Source organism: Pelophylax lessonae (genome assembly GCF_965119305.1).
Source record: "Pelophylax lessonae genome assembly, chromosome: 5".
Classification (NCBI taxonomy): Eukaryota; Metazoa; Chordata; class Amphibia; order Anura; family Ranidae; genus Pelophylax; species Pelophylax lessonae.
The window spans coordinates 237351955-237373899 of record NC_138772.1 but is presented as its reverse complement, the minus strand read 5'-3'; the positions used below and the strand labels follow the sequence as shown (position 1 = coordinate 237373899).

Here is a 21945-nt window from a genome sequence, read left to right as displayed (position 1 = left end):
TAGCTGGATAGGTACCTGATTAAGGACTAAAGATCATGCTGGAGCTGACTTGATGGAGTGGAAATGCTATATGAAAGCTGATCCTGGACCACTGAGATAATAGGCAGGATCCATGACTGGGGGAAAAGGGTGAAGAGTAGGATGACTGTGGCTAAGAACAGGGAAGCAGATTGGAAAGTGGTTATCGATAGGTGATAAAGGAGGCAGTGTAAAGTATGGTGACTGGGGGGAGGGTCAAAGAGGTCATGGCTGGTGAGGATTGAACCGTAGTAGAAACCTTTTGTCGTAGAGGTCAATGTGGGAGGCAGAGAAGAAGTTTTTCAGATATACTGTATTTGGGAAGGAAAGTAAAGGGAATAGCTCATAGGCAGGAAAATGATATATAGTTACATAGTTAGTGAGGTTGAAAAAAGACATCCGTCCATCCAGTTCAACCCAAACGTCTTCCATTTGAGGATTATGGAGGCCACTGTGCTCTTAGGAACCTTAAGTGCAGCAGAAATCTTTTTGTAACCTTGGCCAGATCTGTGCCTTGCCACAATTCTGTCTCTGAGCTCTTCAGGCAGTTCCTTTGACCTCATGATTCTCATTTGCTCTGACATGCATTGTGATCTGGAAGGTCTTATATAGGCAGGTGTGTGGCTTTCCTAATCAAGTCCAATCAGTATAATCAAACACAGCTGGACTCAAATCAAGGTGTAGAACCATCTCAAGGATGATCAGAAGAAATGGAAAGCACCTGAGTTAAATATGAGTGTCACAGCAAAGGGTCTGAATACTTAGGACCATGTGATATTTCAGTTTTTCTTTTTTAATAAATCTGCAACAATGTCAACAATTCTGTGTTTTTCTGTCAGTATGGGGTGCTATGTGTACATTCATGAGGAAGAAGAATGAACCTAAATGATTTTAGCAAATGGCTGCAATATAACAAAGAGTGAAAAATTTAAGGGGGTCTGAATACTTTCCGTACCCACTGTATAATATTTCAGTGATAACAATGATTACTACAATAAATAATACTTACAGTACAATATTTTATTATTACTAGTTTTCATATACCGGATGTAGTGCATTGATTAAGGTTATTACATAAGCTCATTGACTATTATAACTTGTATAACGGTATAAATTATTTGGCAAAGCAGTTCACTCCCCAAATTACACAGGCACATACCTATGTCATGTTAATTAAATATAACTGGTACAGTAAGCAACATATTTGTATATAGGTTTCCCAATAATGTTATAGTAAAAACGGTATGAACAGTTTTAAAATTACCATAATATATATTTTATTTATTGCAGTTTTTCCTTGATGATACTTTAATGTCTATTAATGTAATGCCCAACGTGTCAAATATCAGTTTACCTGAAAGGACAAAAGAAAAGCTTTGGCTTGTACAAAATAACTTTTTCTTTCTACCGGTAAGTAGAACTCGTTACAGGTCAGAATGTATTAACAAAATAACATTAGAAGGTTTTACATCATATATGCAATTTTCAGAACATAAAATAGTGTGTTAATCATAAGTATTCTCTGCTGTAGGTTTTGTATTTAAGGCTGCTATAGAGAGATGGTGAAAATTAGCCTAGGAGGGTCCCATGGCGGAGAAACCACTTGACTAAACTTTTAACTAAAAATAACCTTCCTCCCTTCTCCCTAATATTAATACATACTTAAATGGGTACAGTGATGGAATGCAAACTCAAATAAGCAATGAAGCAGCTGACTATTGGTTTTAGGCTGGTATTGATTGGTCTATCTGTTATAATGTTATAATGTTTTATTTACAACCAATGAACACTTAGCCAATAGACAGTAATGTAATGTGACTAATAGCACAATACATGTTGGAAGTCATGTGAAATTAATCACATAATGAATAAAATGTTAATGTAGATAAGAATGAGTTGGGTTTGAGCAGGTGTGATTTGGTTTTACAATGCTGTTTTTCTGAATGGCCCATCTTAATAAACAAGGAAGAATGCACAGTATGATCTCTGTGCCACTGTCCTATCAAATATTGTTCTAAACAAAACAAAATGTTCTCTCATTGTCAGTAGTTTATATAAAGAGATCCCTTACCGTAAAAGCTGACTTTGAGTTCACCGAATTTAAAGCAAGGGCAATTGTCCTTCAATTTACAAGTTCATCACCATCATGTTCAGTTGGGATACTGTTCATGTAGATATTTTTTCAGCAAGAAGAAAGCTCAGCTTCCAAGATTTAAGGGTTTTTTTCTGCTCAATTAGTACTTGTTCTGTGAATAATTTGGCATCAGTGACTGGCCCATTCCTTCAATCCAATGAACTTTATTTTAAAGGTTCTTAAAGATGATGGTAAGAGTAAAATACAAAATTCGCATTGAAGGGGGCTCAAAGTTTATTTTTACATGGATTTAAATCCAGAGCAGGCTGATAGACATCTGGCAAGTATTTTTAAGGTGTGCCCAACCAGTGTCCTGCAGTGGGAGCTAGGATAGCCTCCTTTTGGAGGGTTTAGGAGACAAACATCAAAGACAGTTAGGTGGGAGTACAATAGAGAATTTGACCACCAAATCCTTTCATTCAGGATCAACAGATCTTAAGAAGAAAGAATTATTGCAAGACTATTTATAAGAATTATACTGCAACAAGTCAATAGTGCTGGTGCCGCCAGAAGAACAGAATCTGGTGGCTTCGCCCCATTCTTTCTAGTACCAAAGGCATCAAGAACTTTCCCTATTGTCTGGGTTTGAAGAAATCGATTGGGTACATATACACCAAAAGGTTCAAGGAGTCCATACAAACAGTCAGGTAAAGGGTCTGGTATGGATTATAATCGTAAAACCCATGCAAATAAAAAGTGCCCCCCCCCCCCAAATGACACCTATGAATATGCAGCCATGCTGGCAGGAAAGGGAGATGCATCCTCCATCCTGAATCATACCAGGCAACATTCTCTCAACATTGGGAAGGTACCTTGCCCTCCAGCAAAACACATTTTCCGCACATTGATGAGGATAGGCACCTCTTCCACACATCTTTGGCCTTTACCACTGCTAAATTCAGTAATTGAAGTAAATATATTACAGCCAACCTTGCTTTCTAATGCTTCCACTTCTTAGATTACAAAGACAAACTAAAACTGCTGTTAACAACAATGTTATTTGAAAAGGTTTGGGCACACCAATTATACTGTATTATATGTATTATATTATATATATATACTGTATGTAACAAACATCTAACATTTGCTCTCTGTTTTTTTTTTTGTTTTTTTTTTACAGTACTTTATATACAGTTGTATACTCGGATTCATTTCTTGTTCTGCTTTTCTACGGATAAATTATGAACTGAAAGTGATTACCATGCTTATTGCACTGGTGGTGTACAATGTTATCCTTCTTCACACACATGCATCCCTGTTTGAAGCTTACAACAGATACCTGTATGCTAAAATACCTCTAGAAAGGTATGCAGTATTTTAAATATTATTGTTTTTCTGATGTTAATGCACTCAAAAGGAAAACTGATTTTTTGCTATACTTTTCCTATTAAGCACATAATGCACTGTATAAATTACATTCAGTGTGATAATGTATCTGTGGGGTTCAGTAATTAATGATTCTACATTAAATTTGCCTAACACGTGCCTGATAATGGCTCATTTATTTGTTGTTCATTGAGGAAAACAGGAATGTTGAAATTCTTAGACATTTAACATTCAGTGTGATAATGTATCTGTGGGGTTCAGTAATTAATGATTCTACATTAAATTTGCCTAACATGTGCCTGATAATGGCTCATTTATTTGTTGTTCATTGAGGAACACAGGAATGCTGAAATTCTTAGACATTTAAATTATTCTGCTGCCTTTAATGAGGTTAGAACACTGGCATACAAAAAAATGTTAAAAAAAGCCCATGTGCAGCTGTAAGAGACGCTCAGTGCGCATGCCCAGGCACACGGGAAGGAATGTGCGAATGCGCATGCGCCAATGCGCGAACGTGCGTACGCAACGTGCGCACGCAATTGGCGCCAAACGGCCTATTTATACCAAGCGGTGACAGGAGCACATTGCTGAGTGGTCTTTCAGCTTGTGTTTCTGTGTACCTGTGCCCTGACCTGCTTGTGGATTTCCCGTTATACTGACCCGGCTTGCCTTTGACTCTCCTTGGATTCCTGCCTGCCTACCTGTGACCTCAGCCTGTGTTTGACCCTGCCTTGCCTTATGCCTTTGTACCTTGCTGCCAGACTGTGTACCGACTTCGGCCTGTATCCTGACTCCGCTTTTGTCTCACGTTCCTGTACCCGTGCTGTCCGGCTGTTGACAACTCCTTGGCTTGTGTTCCGACTTCGCTCCTGCCTTCTCCTCCTGCTCCTCCTGGAGTTCCAGTTCCAGGTGTTCATCCGGTGATCCACAGCCATCAGTCTTCTGCCAAGACATCACCTGCTATACCGGCCCTCGTGCCACTCTGTGTCCTACACCGCCTGTCATCTCTATCAGGGGTGTACAGGAGGTGCAAGAGAAGCCCCCTCTACAGCTTGGTCTCCACCAGGTACGTGATAGTACCACTCAGCCAGATGTCGGAGACCGAGAGAGGGGCTTCACCTCTAGAGACATTATGCCAGCAACTTGCTTCGTTTACCCAAGCAGTCAAATCCTTGCAAGAGGGCTACTTCCAATTAGAGGATCGCATCCAATCCGTGGCTTCCATCCCGGCAACCTCGGCACCTGGGTCCTCCGTGCCCGAACGGGCTCTATCTACACCTGCAGTGGTTTTGCCACCACCAGAACCTCGGGTACCTGCTCCAGAATGATTTTCGGGTGACCGACACAAATTCCGGGCTTTCAGGAATTCTTGTGAGCTATACTTTGCTCTGCAGCCACGGACTTTCTCACTTGAATCCACCAAGGTGGGGTTCGTGATCTCTCTACTTCTCGGAGAGCCGCAATCCTGGGCCCACCGTCTGCTGGAACAAAATAGTATAGCCCTGAACACCATCTCATCATTCTTCGAAGCGATGGCGCAGCTTTATGACGACCCCCAGCGATCTGTTACAGCCGAAGCAACCCTACATACGTTACAACAAGGCCGCCGCCCTGCTGAGGACTATGTCGCCGAATTCCGCAGATGGGCTTCCGATACAGGCTGGAATGATGCAGCCTTACGGCATCAATTCCGTCTCGGCCTATCAGAGGGCCTTAAGGATGAACTTGCCAGAGTGGGTACGCCTGATTCTCTTGATGACCTTATTAGTCTTACTATCCAGCTTGACCGCAGGCTCAGGGAACGGAGAGTGGAAAGAGCTGGAAGTTCCAGACCTACCTGGATGTTGCCTCAAGTGCCGTCACCTCCGGCTTTTCGTCCACCTGTCTCTTTCCCCACAACCTTCAGTGTGGAGCCCATGCAACTCGGACTTTTACGCTCTCCACTAACCACTGAGGAGAGATTGCGAAGACGCCGGAACAACTTATGCCTCTATTGTGGGGAGGCCGGACATTACCTTCAGACCTGCCCGGTGCGGCCTAGTAAGTCTCAGTTTGCTTTCCCTTCTTACCTTGCAAACAGTTATAGGAGGGATCTGTCCACTCACATTACCCTACCTCTCTCGCTACAGATTCTCGGAAAGACCATCCAAGTCCCAGTCATTATTGACTCCGGCGCTTGCAGCTGCTTCATGGACAGTGACTTTGCTCAGCGTCATCAAATCCCTCTGCAAGCAAAGACCCATCAGCTATCTATCCATCTAGCTGACGGATCCCATCTCAAGTCTGGGCCTATAACCCAAGAAACCTGCCCATTACTGGCTATCTCTAATAAAGGCCACTGAGAATACTTATGTTTGGACATTATTCCATCTCCTCTGTTCCCTATCATTCTCGGTATTCCATGGCTACAAGCACACAATCCTCAGATAAACTGGAAGTCAGGAGAAGTGGCATTTCCATCCACCTACTGTCAACAAAACTGCTTCCAGCCCAGTCCTGGGAAACCTGCATCACTTTTGGGCCTGCAACCTGATCCCTCTGCATCCCAACTTGTGCCCGCAGCTTACCATGAGTTCTTGGAAGTCTTTGATAAACAGAAAGCAGACATCCTACCACCTCACCGGCCGTAAGACTGCCCAATTGAACTTTTACCAGGTGCTGAGATACCGTTTGGGCGTATCTTCCCCCTCTCTGAACTGGAGCTCGAGGCATTATGCCTTTACATTGATGAAAACCTGAAAAAAGGCTTCATCCGGCCCTCTACGTCCCCCGCGGGGGCTGGTATTTTCTTCGTTGAAAAGAAGGATCATTCTCTACGCCCCTGTGTTGATTATTGGGAGTTGAACAAGGTTACTGTCAAAAACAGATATCCTCTGCCCTTGGTTCCTGAACTATTCCAACGTTTCAGGGCAGCCACGGTATTCACAAAACTTGACCTACGAGGAGCATACAATCTAGTACGGATCCGCGAGGGCGACGAGTGGAAGACCGCCTTTCGCACAAGATTCGGACACTTCGAGTATCTTGTCATGCCCTTTGGATTGTGCAATGCTCCAGCCACTTTTCAGCATTTTGTAAACAACATTTTCAGAGACTTTCTTGATCTATTTATGATTGTCTACCTTGATGACATTCTTATCTTTTCAGATTCCATTCAAGTACACCGTGAACATGTCAAGAAGGTTCTCGGCCGCCTAAAAGACCATGGATTATACGCGAAGGCCGAGAAATGCGAGTTCGAAAAGGAATCAATCCAATTCTTGGGACTCGTCATTTCCACTTCTGGGATCTCCATGGACCCCCAAAAGGTCAAATCGATCCTCGAATAGCCCACTCCCACAGACAGGAAGAGCACACAGAGGTTCATTGGATTCGCTAATTTCTACCGCAAGTTTATCAAGAACTTCTCCGCTATTATCCTTCCGGTCACCCAGCTAACAAGGCAAGGTACCCGTTTCCAATGGACACTGGCAGCACAAGCTGCGTTTGACCAGTTAAAGGTCCTATTTACTACTGCACCTATCTTACAACACCCAAATCCCGCATTACCCTATGTTCTTGAGGTGGATGCTTCAGAAAATGCCGTTGGTGCGATCCTGTCACAGCGTTCAGGTACGAAATCTCTTCTTCACCCTGTTGCCTTCTTTTCCAGGAAGCTCAGCCCAGCAGAAAGGAACTACGATGTTGGAGACCGGGAACTACTGGCCATCAAGGTAGCCTTGGAAGAATGGCGCTACCTGTTAGAAGGAGCATCTCACCCTATCCTGATCTTTACCGATCACAAAAATCTGGAGTACCTCCGAACAGCTAAAAGACTGAAACCACGTCAAGCCAGGTGGGCACTGTTCTTTTCTCGTTTTATCTTCCATATCACCTACAGGCCGGGCTCCAAGAATGGCAAACCTGATGCGCTATCCCGCATGTACCCAGAGGACGAAGAGTGTAGTCAAGTAGACACAATCCTGCCGGCCCAAAGTTTTCTACTGTTGCAAACAGATCTGTTAACACAGCTGAAGCAGGCGTCCACAAGGGATGTTCTACCATCAGGTATGTGCCTTCAGGAACAAAAGGGACTTTTTTTTTACAACCAAAAAGTGTTCTTACCCCCAAGTCTACGTGCCAAGGTCCTCGGCCTGTGCCATGATCACCCCTTGGCAGGGCACTTTGGAATATCTAAGACGGTTGACCTGGTACAACGGTCCTTTTGGTGGCCTGGTCTGAGGTCTGACTGCCATAATTATGTTAGCACTTGTGGAATCTGCATTCGGAACAAGAATGACAAGGCTAAAGCCTGGGGTCTACTAAGGCCCTTGCCCATTCCCAAGAGGCCTTGGGAGATGATAAATATGGATTTTATAGTTGAGCTTCCTCCTTCTGAAGGATTCACGACCATCTTTGTGGTGGTCGACAGATTAACAAAGATGGCCCACTTTATCCCTATGTCAGGAACTCCCTCAGCAATGGAAACCGCCCAAACTTTTATCAAGGCAGTGGTTCGGCTCCACGGGGTACCTAGCAACATCACCTCAGATCGGGGGGTGCAATTTACTTCCAGATTCTGGAGAGACCTCTGCAGAACTTAGAAAATCGACACGTACTTTTCCTCTGCCTATCATCCACAAACGAACGGGCAAACGGAGCGTACAAACCAGACCCTGGAGCAGTATCTCCGGTGTTTTTCTTCATTCTCACAGGATGACTGGGCATCACTTTTACCCCTGGCAGAGTTTGCATATAATGACGCAGTGCATTCGGCCACGGGTCAAGCCCCGTTTTTTGCAAACTATGGGTACTTCCCAGCTTTTATACCTGATGTGATGCCTGATTCCTTGGTTCCTGCAGTCCAGGAAAGAGCCACATTTTTGCAAACCAACAAGCTATTGCAAGACGCCATTGTCAAAGCACAGCAAGACAACAAAAATTTTTTTGATAGGAAGAGAAGGGGAGATCTGAACCTCAGATCGGGAGACAAGGTTTGGTTATCCACCATTAATTTGAAACTGTCATGTCCATCTAAAAAATTGAGACCTAGATATATCGGTCCATTCTCTATTAAGAGACAGATCAATCCTGCTGCCTACGAACTTTCACTCCCGAAAAAATACAAGATTCACCCTGTCTTCCATGTGTCCTTACTGAAGCCTACCAGACCCAATCCATTTCCTGACCGTGAGTCGGATCCACCCCCGCCTGAAATTATTGATGGCAACGAAGAATACCAGGTTGAAGCAATATTGGAGTGTAGGAAAAGAGGAGGTACTGTCCAGTACCTGATTAAATGGAAGGGCTATGGCCCGGAAGAAAATTCATGGGAACCAGAAGCCAACCTCCATGCTACGGATCTAATACAAACCTTTTTTCAGTTTCATCCTGAGAAGATGTTGCAGATGGGCATCCAGAGGCCGCCCATTGGGGGGGGGGCAATGTAAGAGACGCTCAGTGCGCATGCCCAGGCACACGGGAAGGAATGTGCGCACGCAATTGGCGCCAAACGGCCTATTTATACCAAGCGGTGACAGGAGCACATTGCTGAGTGGTCTTTCAGCTTGTGTTCCTGTCTACCTGTGCCCTGACCTGCTTGTGGATTTCCCGTTATACTGACCCGGCTTGCCTTTGACTCTCCTTGGATTCCTGCCTGCCTACCTGTGACCTCAGCCTGTGTTTGACCCTGCCTTGCCTTATGCCTTTGTACCTTGCTGCCAGACTGTGTACCGATTTCGGCCTGTATCCTGACTCCGCTTTTGTCTCACGTTCCTGTACCCGTGCTGTCCGGCTGTTGACAACTCCTTGGCTTGTGTTCCGACTTCGCTCCTGCCTTCTCATCCAGCATCACCGAGTTCCAGTTCCAGGTGTTCATCCGGTGATCCACAGCCATCAGTCTTCTGCCAAGACATCACCTGCTATACCGGCCCTCGTGCCACTCTGTGTCCTACACCGCCTGTCATCTCTATCAGGGGTGTTGGACAGGAGGTGCAAGAGAAGCCCCCTCTACAGCTTGGTCTCCACCAGGTACGTGATAGCAGCCCTGCCTCCAACTTTAATGCCTCATGTTTTTTTTTTTTTTTTTTTGCTAGTGTCCTAGGAGTTTGGACACATTTTCTTCAGGTCTGCTTTAATGAAGTCAAACTTGGTTTTTCCTAGCCTGTTTTTTCCAGTCTTTTTCTTCAATCAAGACACTTTATACACTGCATATATTTTTACTTTAGTGACTTCAATCAAGACTTCTTGACTCAAAAACCTACATCATTGAAACAAAATCTACATCATTTCCATCCGCATGCACTATCAGCACATGCGGTGGGCCCCACATCCTTACCAGCTGGGAGAATTTAGGGAACAACCGATGCCACACTAAACCAGGGAACCCAAACCAATGTACTTCAAACTCCGATCACCTTGAAAGCTAAAAGTTCTACCACTCAGACGTGCTCTTGCCCAAAAGATATAAGAGTGGTCCATAACCCAGACTTTACATTTAGCAGGACCTAAGCAAAAGAGAGAAGATCAGAATGACTAGAAAATTCACAATGTTTTTTATTTTTTTTATATATTTTTTTACACAACACCAGGGAAAATTTTGTGGTGCAGAATTTATTAGATACCCAGGGCTGGAAGATCTGCTGAAGCAGGCAAGAAGAGTCTGTAGCCCTTTCAAGCAGTCATACACAGCCACTGCTCGGTTGGCTAAAATTCAGCGGGAATTCCCTCTGCCCGTAAACCGCCTGATTTGTGACATGCCCAAATGGTGGATCTCAACTTTGGCAATGCTGGAGAAGCTGCACATGCAGCAGAGGGCCGCCAACGAGTACCTGTATGAGTATGGCAAAATGACAGGCTCGGGCCGGGTTGAGTGTTTTGGGCTTTTTTCCTCTACGCCAATGGCTGCTGATAAAGGATGCATACACTTTACTGTCACCATTTGAAGAGGCCACAAGGATGTTGAGCCGTGACAATGCATGCATCAGTGACACAATCTTTGTTGTGTTCCTGCTGGAGCAGACACTGCATGGCATTATGACAGGGCACTTGAGGCAGAGCAGCGGGAGGAAGAGGAGGACTTCCTTTCCTCTCAAGGCCTGCTTTATGCAGACACTATGCTTCCTACGCCACAGAACACACAAGAGAAGAGGGAGGAGGATTCTGGCAGCTTTGAAGTCATTGAAGCAGAGCAAGACATACTTCAACACTTAACCGATGGTTTTCCATCCCCAGAACCCTTGGGAGTAGTACGTGGCAGGGAGCAGGCAGTTCCAGATACTTTAATTCTCAGTGACCTCGAGGAGTCTGCTTCTCATGCCTCCGCAAACTTGAGGTTCATGGGCTCCCTCATTCTTTAAAGCCTGCAAAAGGACCTAAGAATACGTGGCATCAAGAAAAAGGATCACTATTGGTTGGCAACCCTCCTTGACCACCATTACAAGGGGAAAGTCTCGGAACTCATTCTGTCCCCACGGAGGAAGCAGAAGATGAAATATCTTGAGGACACCTTAACCACCTCCCACCCGGGCCATAGTACATATACGGCCGGGTGGGAGTCTCGTCCTTCTGAATGGATGTTCCGGAACGTCCTTCAGAAGGAGAGAGATCGCGCCGCCGCGGGCACGCGCAGCGGCGCGATCTCGATGTGCCTGTGTCCCTAGGACACAGAGCAACAAGCCTCGGCAGGAGGGCCCTGTGATTGGCCCTCTTGATCACATGACGGCTGTGTCCAATCACAGCCGTCATGTAATGTCAATACAGCCGTTGTAACGGCTTCGATCTCTTCTCCTCCTGACAGATCCTGTCAGTGAGGAGAAGAGAAGAGGATCAATTCTGCAGCTGGGGTGATCAGTGAGTATTTCTAATTACTCACTGATCACAGGGGGGGTCTGTGCTGGTAATCAGATGATTGATTACCAGTGCAGCCCTGGGGGGAGGGGATGCCACTAGAGCCACCAGGGATGCCCACCCATGACCACCAGGGATGCCCACCATGGCCACCAGGGATGGCAAACAGGGCTCAGAGAGCCTGCCAGTGGTGCCCCCCTATCAGTGCTGCCCACCAATGCCATCTATCAGTGCTGCCCACCAGTGCCCGTTATTGCCATCTATCAGTGCCGCCCACCAGTGCCCATTATTGCCCACCAGTGCTGCCTATCAGTGCCCATCAGTGCCCCCATCAGTGCCGATCAGTGCCGCCCATCAGTGCCACCCATCAGTGCCCATCAGTGCTGCCTATCAGTGCCCATCAGTGCCCATCAGTGCCGCCGATCAGTGCCCATCAGTGCTGCCTATCAGTGCCCATCAGCGCTGCCTATCAGTGCCCACCAATGCTGCATATCAGTGCTATCTATCAGTGCCACATATCAGTGCCCATCAGTGCTGCATATCAGTGCTACCTATCAGTGCCCATCAGTGCTGCATATCAGTGCCACCCCATCAGTGCCACCCCATCAGTGTCTCCTCATCAGTGCCTGTCAGTGCGGCGTCATCAGTGCTCATCAGTGCAGGAAAAAACATATCTATTTACAAAATTTTATAACCTAAACAAAAAAACTTTTTTTTTTTTTCAAACTTTTCCGCCTTTTTTTATTTGTGCACCAAAAAAGGAAAAACCTGGCAGTGATCAAATACCACCAAAAGAAAGCTCTATTTGTGGGGAAAAAATGACATAAATTTGGTTTAGGTACAGTGTTGCATGACCGCGCAATTGTCATTCAAAATGCAACAGCGCTAAAAGCTGAAAATTGGTCTGGGAAGGAAGGGGGTTTAAGTGCCCAGTATTGAGGTGGTTAAAGAGGAGTTTATTTAATGCCTTCCATGACTCTAGTAGGTTACAGTCTGGTGGAAAATGTCATTTTGAGGCTTTTGTTGGTCAAGAGAGGAGAAGTGGAGAAGGGGGCTGCCTCAATAATGCATTTCAAAATTGTTTTAGTCATCGGCGCCCACGGCTGTCAGCTTCTACATGCCTTTGGCAGTGTCTTCATTACATGGTGGGAGATTATCTAGGGGCGAAAACAGCTATGGAGAGCCTTCCAGTTGACGATTCACTGGGTTACCTAGTCATAAGAATAGACCACTGGCCAGAACCTACCCAGTATGCAACAGAGCTGCTGGACTGCCCTGCATCCAGCATGCTTTCCAAATGGGCATTCAGTGCTGCCGGAGGTTTTCGGTGACAGATAAGAGAGCGTGTCTGTCCACAGACTCCGTGGACAGCTGACATTTATCAAAATTAATCAGTCCTGGATTAGCATCAGCTATCAAGCCCCTGATGCCAATGTCGCTGATTAAGGGCTTTCTGTATCTCGAATCTCTGAAAGACTGTTTAGGCTGCCTAGCTTTGTGGGTCTTGATTTCATCTGGAAGAATTTTTTTGGTGTAGGCTTCATTGGCACAATTAACATACACACCTGTTTGAAAGGTGCATATCATTGCAATTTTTGACAGCAAGGCCAATTCTTGTTTTTATCAAGAGTACCTCTATAGGGTTATGGCGTGAAGACACCCAAAGACCAATTTTTCCGCAACTGTTAGAGTGGGGCATCAAATTTTAAATTTTGACAGCAAGGCCAATTCTTGCTTTCATCAAGTGGAGCTATATAGAGTTGCGGTGTGAAGGCACCACCAACACCCAAAGCCCATGTTTTCTGCACCTGTTACTTCTATCCAAAGTCTGCGAAAGAGACAACAGAAATTATACAAAAAATCTCCAATCTTGTTCCGAGTGCACTAAATTGTGGCCTCATCATACAGAATGGCTCCCCAAGCCATTGTTTATAAAATAAAGAAAGCTTGAATGAAAAATTTCATTTTTTTTTTTCATAGACGACATTATTGCTGCAGCAGGCTCTATACACGGTACAGATGTACAGACACAATATAAAGGAATTTTTAATTTTAATTGTTATTTCTCATTTTGATGGTTTTACTTTAGGCATCAGTAAATCACTGCTCATTTAAAAATAATGTTTTTTACAAGCTTTTTTTCTCTTTGATACATGTCCCCCATGGCAGTACTCCTACCCCCATAACCACTGTATGCCCAATTAGTTGCATATAAGTCTTTAAATGGGCACTTTTGATTTTTTTTTTTTTTTTTTTGGTTTGGGTCCCATAGACTTCGATGGGGTTCGTTATTCAAGTTCCAAACTTTTGCGATGTTTGAAAGTTCTCCCGCGAACCGAACAGAGAGTCCCTCGGCCCATCTCTAAGGACCACCTCTTCCTAGCTAAATAAAAGACAGCCCCTCCTCAACTTAGGTGTTGGATAAGCCTGCCTGAAATAGGCCACTAGGGAGGAAGTCCTGTGCTGACGTGAGGATTGGCCAGGAAAGGAAAATTATGGTAAGTATCTGATAACAATTTTCCATCTTCCTGGCCCTCCCTCACGTCAGCACACAGTAGGATATAACTAGTTGAATAAATGGGCAAGAGAGAACACATGAAAAGAAACAAAAGAAGCACTGCCAATCGAAGAAAAGCTGCTAAAGAAAATAAAGAATGTATATCTTGTCCCAAACTTTGCAGAACTCGCTGACTGCATGCCTAGCTTGTAAAGTCAAATGAAGAGCGAGCTGTCTTACATAATGTATATCTTCCACCGAAATCCTGACATAACTGCCCCAAAGGCTGCCACTGCTTAGGTGGAAGGAGCTTGCACCTGTTCCTAAGCAGAAAGGCCAACTTCCTGCATGCCAATCTAATCACCCTGAAAACCAATAGAAGATGACTCTTGAGACCCTGATGGCAAAATGAAAAGATTGTTTGCTTTCCTCACATTTGTTGACCTTTGCATGTACACTGTTAGCAACTTGTCCGTGTGTAAGGAACTGAAGTCTTCCTGCTGTGTAATGCTTGGAAGGACTGCCCCCAGTTTTCCTGGAAACTGGATACCACTGTAGAATTGAGCTTTGGCGAGAAATCTTTTGCTGAGCAAACATAACAAACTTCCTTCATATCCTCTCATATGTAGCGTTCACAGATGATTTTGTGGTCTTCACCAAGACCAAGGTCTGTATGGCATAAATGTGTGCTGTCCAAATTTTCAGACAATTCTTCATATTCAAGGACACTGGAGGAAAACAAAGACCAATTGAAAAAGCCCTGGCACTGTGAACCCATGAATCCAGTAAGTGAGCTGGCAACTCCAAATCCGTATAGAAAATGTATTCATTACATGAAAAGTGCATACAGGAAAGCTAACATGTTTCGGCAAATCGCCATGATCCCTTTGAACCCATCTTCTATCACTTCACTTTTGTACCTTGTTGCAAATATCAAAAGCTGCGTGTTCAGTGGAATCTCTATGAGAAGTATTGCTGGAATGCCCCATGGAACCAATACTAGTTGAGGTACTTATTGTTGGAAAATAATCTTCCTAACTGATCCCTTAGTGGATGCTGCTTTCCCAGCAAGTAGACTGAGTTGTCAATCATCAACTTCACTGCTGAAGTTCCTGAAAGGCTTGCAATGCTATAACAAAAAACGACCTTCCATTTAAGACAGTCAGATAATCTGCATTTCACCAGGACCCAATGGCCTTGCACCTGTCTCAGACTGGAGACAGACTGGCATCCGACGTCAGAATTATTTCTTCTTCTGGGTTGAGAGGCATGCCCTAAAAGAGGCATGCTGGTGATGTCCAAAACTCCAGTTCTTGCTAATTCCTGCATACACAAAGTCCTTCTGATCCACAGTCAGCCCATCCCATTGACTGAGGAAGGCAAATTTAAATTCCCCCATTTGCCACCTGGCCCAAAGCACCACTGGAATGGCCGCTGTAAAAGGTCCCAATGGGGACAATGCAATCCCTTGCTGACATAAATGCTGCCTCCATGACTCTTCAAACGCAGATTTTAATTTCGGAAATTTAGCAGTTTTGAAAAAACCACTTGACTTATTCGGGTATGAAATACTACTCCAAGATCCTCCAAAGATTGAGAAGGGGTTAACTGCTTTCCCTGTTTGTTAAATCAACTGAACTTGGAAAAGGACTTCTAGGACAAGGTTGCAATGCTTTGCCAGCTCCAGGCTTACATGTGCGACAATCAAAACATCGTCCAAGTAGTGGTAGAGCCTTATCCCCCAAAGACAAATTACCGCCACCAATGCCAACAAAATGTTCAAAAATATTCTTGATGCTGTGTCGATTCTAAAAATGGCAAACACTTAAACTGGAAATGACAGCCGGTCACTGCAAATCTCTTCCTGTTGTTGTTTCTGGTGTTACATGGAAGTATACATCAGCCAGGTCGATTGACCCTATCCGGTCTTCATGCTGAAATTTTGCCTTGACTGTTTGTATGGACTCCTTCTTGAACCTTTTGGTGTATATGTACCCAATCGATTTCTTCAAACCCAGACAATAGGGAAAGTTCTTGATGCCTTTGGTACTAGAAAGAATGGGGCGAAGCCACCAGATTCTGTTCTTCTGGCGGCACCAGCACTATTGACTTGTTGCAGTATAATTCTTATAAATAGTCTTGCAATAATTCTTTCTTCTTAAGATCTGTTGATCCTGAATGAAAGGATTTTGTGGTCGAATTCTCTATTGTACTCCCACCTAACTGTCTTTAATGTTTGTCTCCTAAACCCTCCAAAAGGAGGCTATCCTAGCTCCCACTGCAGGACACTGGTTGGGCACACCTTAAAAATACTTGCCAGATGTCTATCAGCCTGCTCTGGATTAAAATCCATGTAAAAATAAACTTTGAGCCCCCTTCACTGTGATCTGGTAAATGTTTAGCCTGGCCTATACAATTTGGCTTCCTGAACCCCTCTGAAGTTTAACTGACTTGAGCAAAAAGACAGCTGTTTCCTCTTATTAGACTGTGGCCACAGTCTGGACATTTCTCCTGTCACTCGCTTCGACCAACATTTTGTCAAACAACAACCTCCCATTAAGGGGAAATGTCACAAAGGGCTTGTGTGTAAGCTTCATCCACCCTCCAGTGTAGGGTGATCAGACGTCCCTGGTTTCCAGGGACAGTTCCCGGACTGAGGACACTGTCCGCGGTCCAAGTCTGTCCCTGGCAGGCAGGACTGGCACCAGCATAAGCAGGGTTAGGCAGCAAGGATGGGGGGGGGGGGGGCAAAATCTGATTTGCCAGTCACTTGTTGGGGGAGAGGAGAGGATTGTGTATAGTTCTGGCAGCCTGCCATCTCCTGTAAAGCCTTTGTGATCAGTAGTGGGGACTGGGGAGGAGGAGAGAGGCTCCGCCAGGCACCCTCTCTGTGCTATCACCACACATGTGCAGTCCAGCAGAGCCGGGATATTGGGGTGACACCTGGGAGGATGAGCATGCAGAGAAGAAAGTGCAGACAAGTGGAGGAGGCTGGGAACTGCACCGTTCAGGATCTGCTCTGACATTGGTAAAGTAGCCCTTGGCTCCGCCCCCGCACGGCTTCTCCAGCATGGCAGCGTTCAACAAATTCAGCCTGTTCAGGTCTTCCATCTTGTCAGGTCGGTACTTCTTCCTCCAGATCTCTACAATGACAGATTCACCGAAGTAGCCTATATACAGTATTACTAATCAGTAAGATCGGAGTCAGTGCTGAAGAGGGACAGGGGAGAAGTTACCAGGAGGGTGATCCAAGGTATGGTTACACGCTTAAGGGGGGTTAGGGGGGTTAAGTAAAGTGCCAGGTATCCTCATATCACTCTAACCCCCACCTGTCATACTGCACTGCTGATCTTTGCACTATATACATAGCGCATTATTGAACTCTGTATGTGGCATACTCCTGAACTCTGTATATAGCGCACCCTTGAACTCTGCATTTCTAATGTTGCACATGCCTGAACTCTGTACATCACACACCCCTGAACTCTGAACTCTGTACATCGCGCACCCCTGAACTCTGAACTCTGTACATTGTGCACCCCTGCACTCTGTACATTGCACACCCCAAAACTCTGCACTCTGTACATTACACACCCCTGCACTTTGTACATAGAGCACCCCTGCACTCTGTACATAGCGCACCCCTGAACTCTTTACATAGCGCACCCCTTTACTTTGTACATAGTGCACCCCTAAACTCTGTACATAGCGCACTCCTAAACTCTGTACATAGCGCACCCATGAACTCTGCACTCTGTACATAGCACACCTCTGCACTTCTTTGGTAAGAGTAAAATACAAAATTCGCATTGAAAAGTTTTTTCTCTATGTTATCTTCTTAACATTTGGTAGTCATATCCCAAAGAATTGTAAGAAGTATCTTTTATTTATCTCATGGATGAAATGTGAGAAATAACGTATATTTCATGCAATCATTCCATAAAGACATACCACATACATTGCATATATAATTTGAGGAAAATATGCTTAGAAATAGTTTACCATTTGCCAATAAAAAAATATATCCCCAGATTTCATTTTTAAAATCTGGTCACCTTACTCCAGTGGTGCAACCACAAAGCTCTCATGGCTTTGACTGAATGTGCCAGCCCTTGTACCAGGTCTGTTGAAGCCTCAGCAAAAAGTCAGCTGCCAGATTCAAGTCCTCCAGAATCATGCCCACTCCTGCAGATTCCACTTTGAATTAAAGGCCATTTCTTAACCACTTAAAGACCAGGCCTATTTCTGACACTTGTTGTTTACGAGTTAAAATCTGTATTTTTTGCTAGAAATTTTTATTTTTTTTTATAAATTCTTTTATTGAAAAGGACAAGGCATATGACAAGTCACAAAAAGGAAAAGGAATATCAATACATTGAGCAGTATCAAGATAAAACAGAATACATAAAACAGAATACACAGTCAACACATCTAGCATGAGATAACAGAAGAACAATGGATTGGAACGTATAAACCGATATTATACCATAACTTAATATAAATACGGTGCCCCCTGAGAACAAAGCACACCAAAGCACACAGAGAGGTATGTTACCAAATGTAGAACATTAAATGGAAGGACCATCCCGGGGCCATCCCCCGTCACCCCCGGCTTGTATCAATGCCCGGTTACAGGTGCGGGGGGGGTGCTCCCAGACGGTCCCCAGAGTGCTCCTCCATCACAGAGGGGAACGATATAATCATGTTCAATCGGAAATAGGACATGGAGCAAACAGACAGCTCGAGAAATATGCCAAAAAAGTAAATTCAGAAATAAGGGAGACAGTGAAGAGAGAAAGTCCAATCCGCGGTATCCGGAGACACGGCAGATTAGAGGCAGTAGGTAGAAAAAAGGTAAGGGGAGGTCAGAAAGGGGAAGCAGAGGGACGACTGAAGGGATGAAGGGGGGGGGGACCGCGCGGCCCGGCGTCACCCGCCTCATCAGATCAGTAAGGCACAATACTCAGCCGTAAATGTAAATTCATGCCAGTAGAACCAGCGCTTCGAAAATCTCTCTCTAGTTCCCCGCTCCGTCGCCATCATGTCTTCCATTTCATTAATGCATTTCACTTTACAGAGCCACATGGCCACAGTTGGGGGCTGAGTCTGTTTCCAAAGGGGGGGATGCAACTTTTCACCGCCGTGAGCAACAACGGCAAGATGGACTTCCGATAAGACGCCCTCGGAAACTCGTGATGGTGAAGAAGGAAAAGTGCAGGGTCCATTTCCAGAGGATGGTCTGTGAATTTTTGGGCGATGGTACACACCGAAGTCCAAAAAGGCTGCACCCGTTCACAGGACCAGAATACATGGTGGTACGTCCCCACCTCCTTCCCGCATCTTCAGCAAGTGTCAGTACAGGTCGGGAACATCCGACGAAGCCTCTCCGGGGTGTAGTGCCACCGAGTCAGGCATTTGTATCCAACTTCCTGGTAGCGAGAGCAGAGCGATGTTTTAAATAAATAGAATAGAAATAGTAGGCGCTCGACCTGGTGATCAGTGAAGGTCAGGCCGAGAGCCTGCTCCTAGCTTGCTATGTAGGGAGGTCGAAACGGAGCTTCGGGCGTAACCAATGCCCTGTACATCAGGGAAAAAGTATGTCGCAAAGGAGACGGAACAGAACAAAGTTCTTCAAAATAGGTGAGACGTCTGGCAAACAGAGGCGCCGAGGGCAGAGATTGCAAAAAGTGAGAGAGCTGGACCTGCTGCCAGAAGGACAGCATAGAAAAAGGTAGCATCAGAGTGAAGGAGAGATCTAAGGACCCACGCCCCGTCCCGCACAAAGTGGCGAGCCTGGCCGAATCCGGCCTCCTTCAGGGACCGAAATCCCGTGTGGCCGATCCCCGGCGGAAAGTCAGGGCTGTCAACCACCGGAAGAAGCGGTGATGGCAGAGTAGCCAGTTGGCCCCCGTGGCACAACCGTCTACCGACCATCAAAGTAGGGCCAATGGTCGGGTGATCGGACAGTTCCCTAGGAACAGGGGAAGGAGTCCACAGAGAGGACTCCAGGGGAGACCCCACTGAGTGTCTCTCTAACCGCACCCACTGCTTCAGGGGGCCATGGCGGTACCAGTCAAAGATGCGGGACAGGTGGCACACCTCATAATAGGCTACGGCGTCCGGTAGAGCCATGCCGCCACTCAATTTAGGCATGCGAAGAATACGTAAGGCCAGCCTCGGGGGACCTCTACGCCAGAGAAACTATCTGAACAGCTGGTTCACCTTCCTGAGGAAGGAAGACGGAACGGCCACCGGCAAAGCCTGAAACACATACAGTAGGCGGGGCATCACATTCATTTTGATGATGTTGCAGCGCCCGAACCAGGAAAACCTGCCCTCGTGCCACTCATCCAGATCCTTTTTAATACGGGCCAGCAGGGGAGGGAAGTTACATTCAAATGTCTTGTCTGGGCAGTGCGGAAGGAAGATCCCCAGGTATCGAATATGAGACGACCCCCACTTAAAGGGGAAGTCAGTCTTAAGGAGAATGGAGAGAGTGGGCGGGATTGCAACCGCCAGAGTCTCTGATTTGGTTTGATTTATCTTGTAGAACGAAAGAGATTCGTAGATGCTTAATTCTCGCAGTAAATTGGGAAGAGAGGTAAGAGGTTTAGTGAGAAAAAAGAGGAGGTCATCTGCGTACGCTGCCACTTTAGGGGATAAAGTCGGGGAGACCGACACCCCAGCAACATCATCATTAGCACGCACCGATCGCAGGACAGGCTCTAGGGTCAAAACGAAAATCAGCGGGGAGAGGGGACAGCCCTGCCAAGTCCCATTAGAGATCGCCAGGGGCTCAGACAAAAAACCATTAACCCTCACCCTCGCCGGAGGGGCCGAATAAATAGCCCGGATCCAGGACATAAGTCGTTTCCCCATCCCTATGTGCTCCATCGTAGCAAAAAGGAATTCCCGATTCACCCGATCGAATGCCTTCTCAGCGTCCGTTGATAGAATCAGGGTCGGAAGGCGGCGGGCACAAGCAAGGTGGACCAGATCAAGGGCTTTGGTGGTATTGTCACGTGCTTCCCGAGAAGCAACAAAACCCACCTGATCGTCATGGATCAGCTGCGGTAACAGCGGGGCCAATCTAGAGGCCAAGACCTTCGTAAAGAGCTTTAAATCGATGTTCAAGAGCGAGATAGGTCTGTAACTGGTACAGACCAGGGGATCCTTCCCCTCCTTTGCAAGGACCGCGATATGCACCCTGAGCGAATCCGTCAGGAACACCGCTCCCTCTCCAGTCGCATTGTATGCAGCAAGGAAATGAGGGGAAAGGAGGTCTAGAAAGCATTTATAGTATCTGAGGGAGTAGCCATCGGGGCCCGGGGCCTTCCCAGGCTGCGTCACTTTCACCACCATCAAGAGTTCATCCGATCGTAAGGGTTCATCTAACTTCTCAATCTCCTCCACTGGGAGGGAGGGGAGGCCCGAAGCAGAGATGTAGGATCGGATCGCCTCCATCCGCCCCGTCCTTGAAGACACCGCCGGGCCTGGGGACAGGTTGTAGAGAGTAGAGTAGTATTGGCGGAAGGCTTCCGCGATGTCCGCCGTAGAGTGTACCCTGCAGCCCCCAGAGGTCGAAAGAGGCGAGGAGGAAAAGTCACTCTCATGACAGGAAGGAAGGGGAAGATGGGAGAGACTGTCAGAGGAGAGCTGCAGGTGATGGAGGCACATAAACTGACAGTGGTAATCAGGGCTCAGCAGCCATGATTACCATGGTCAGCACAGACAGACAGACAGACAGAAAATGGCAGAATCAGCCAGGTTTATTACAAAATAGGAAGTGAAGAATTGCACAGCATAAGCACTGTGCTATACAGCATGCCTTAAAAGAACAGGATCTTAGTTTGTTTGGTTTTTTTTTATGGTATACAGCCACTTTAAGAGGGGATTTCATTTTCATATATGAATCTCTAAATGGTGACTATAGCATTGGCAGGAAACTATTTTACCTAAGGTCTCTAAAGAACATGTGGCCACACAATGCAATTAGGCAAGAGGTAGTAAGGATGTAGAATTCCCTTCCCCAGTTTGTGGATTCAGTGGGAAGTATATATGAATTTAAAAAAAAGATGTGTTTCTTAGCTAACAAAATGTACAGGGATATAAAAACCGGTAGTGACACACACACACACACACA

At 45.8% G+C, this 21945-nt stretch overlaps 1 protein-coding gene across 1 annotated transcript in view; it reads left to right on the top strand.

Moving 5' to 3' along the window:
- ADCY2 (adenylate cyclase 2) overlaps nt 1-21945 on the top strand; it is a gene marked incomplete at both ends in the record, with an annotated part of 1451075 nt that overhangs the window by 1173382 nt on the left and 255748 nt on the right. Inside the window, 2 exons of the mRNA XM_082258935.1 lie at nt 1309-1428; nt 3273-3457. Of these exons, the coding sequence (XP_082115061.1) occupies nt 1309-1428; nt 3273-3457 (305 nt within the window). The remainder of the gene's footprint in view (nt 1-1308; nt 1429-3272; nt 3458-21945) is intronic.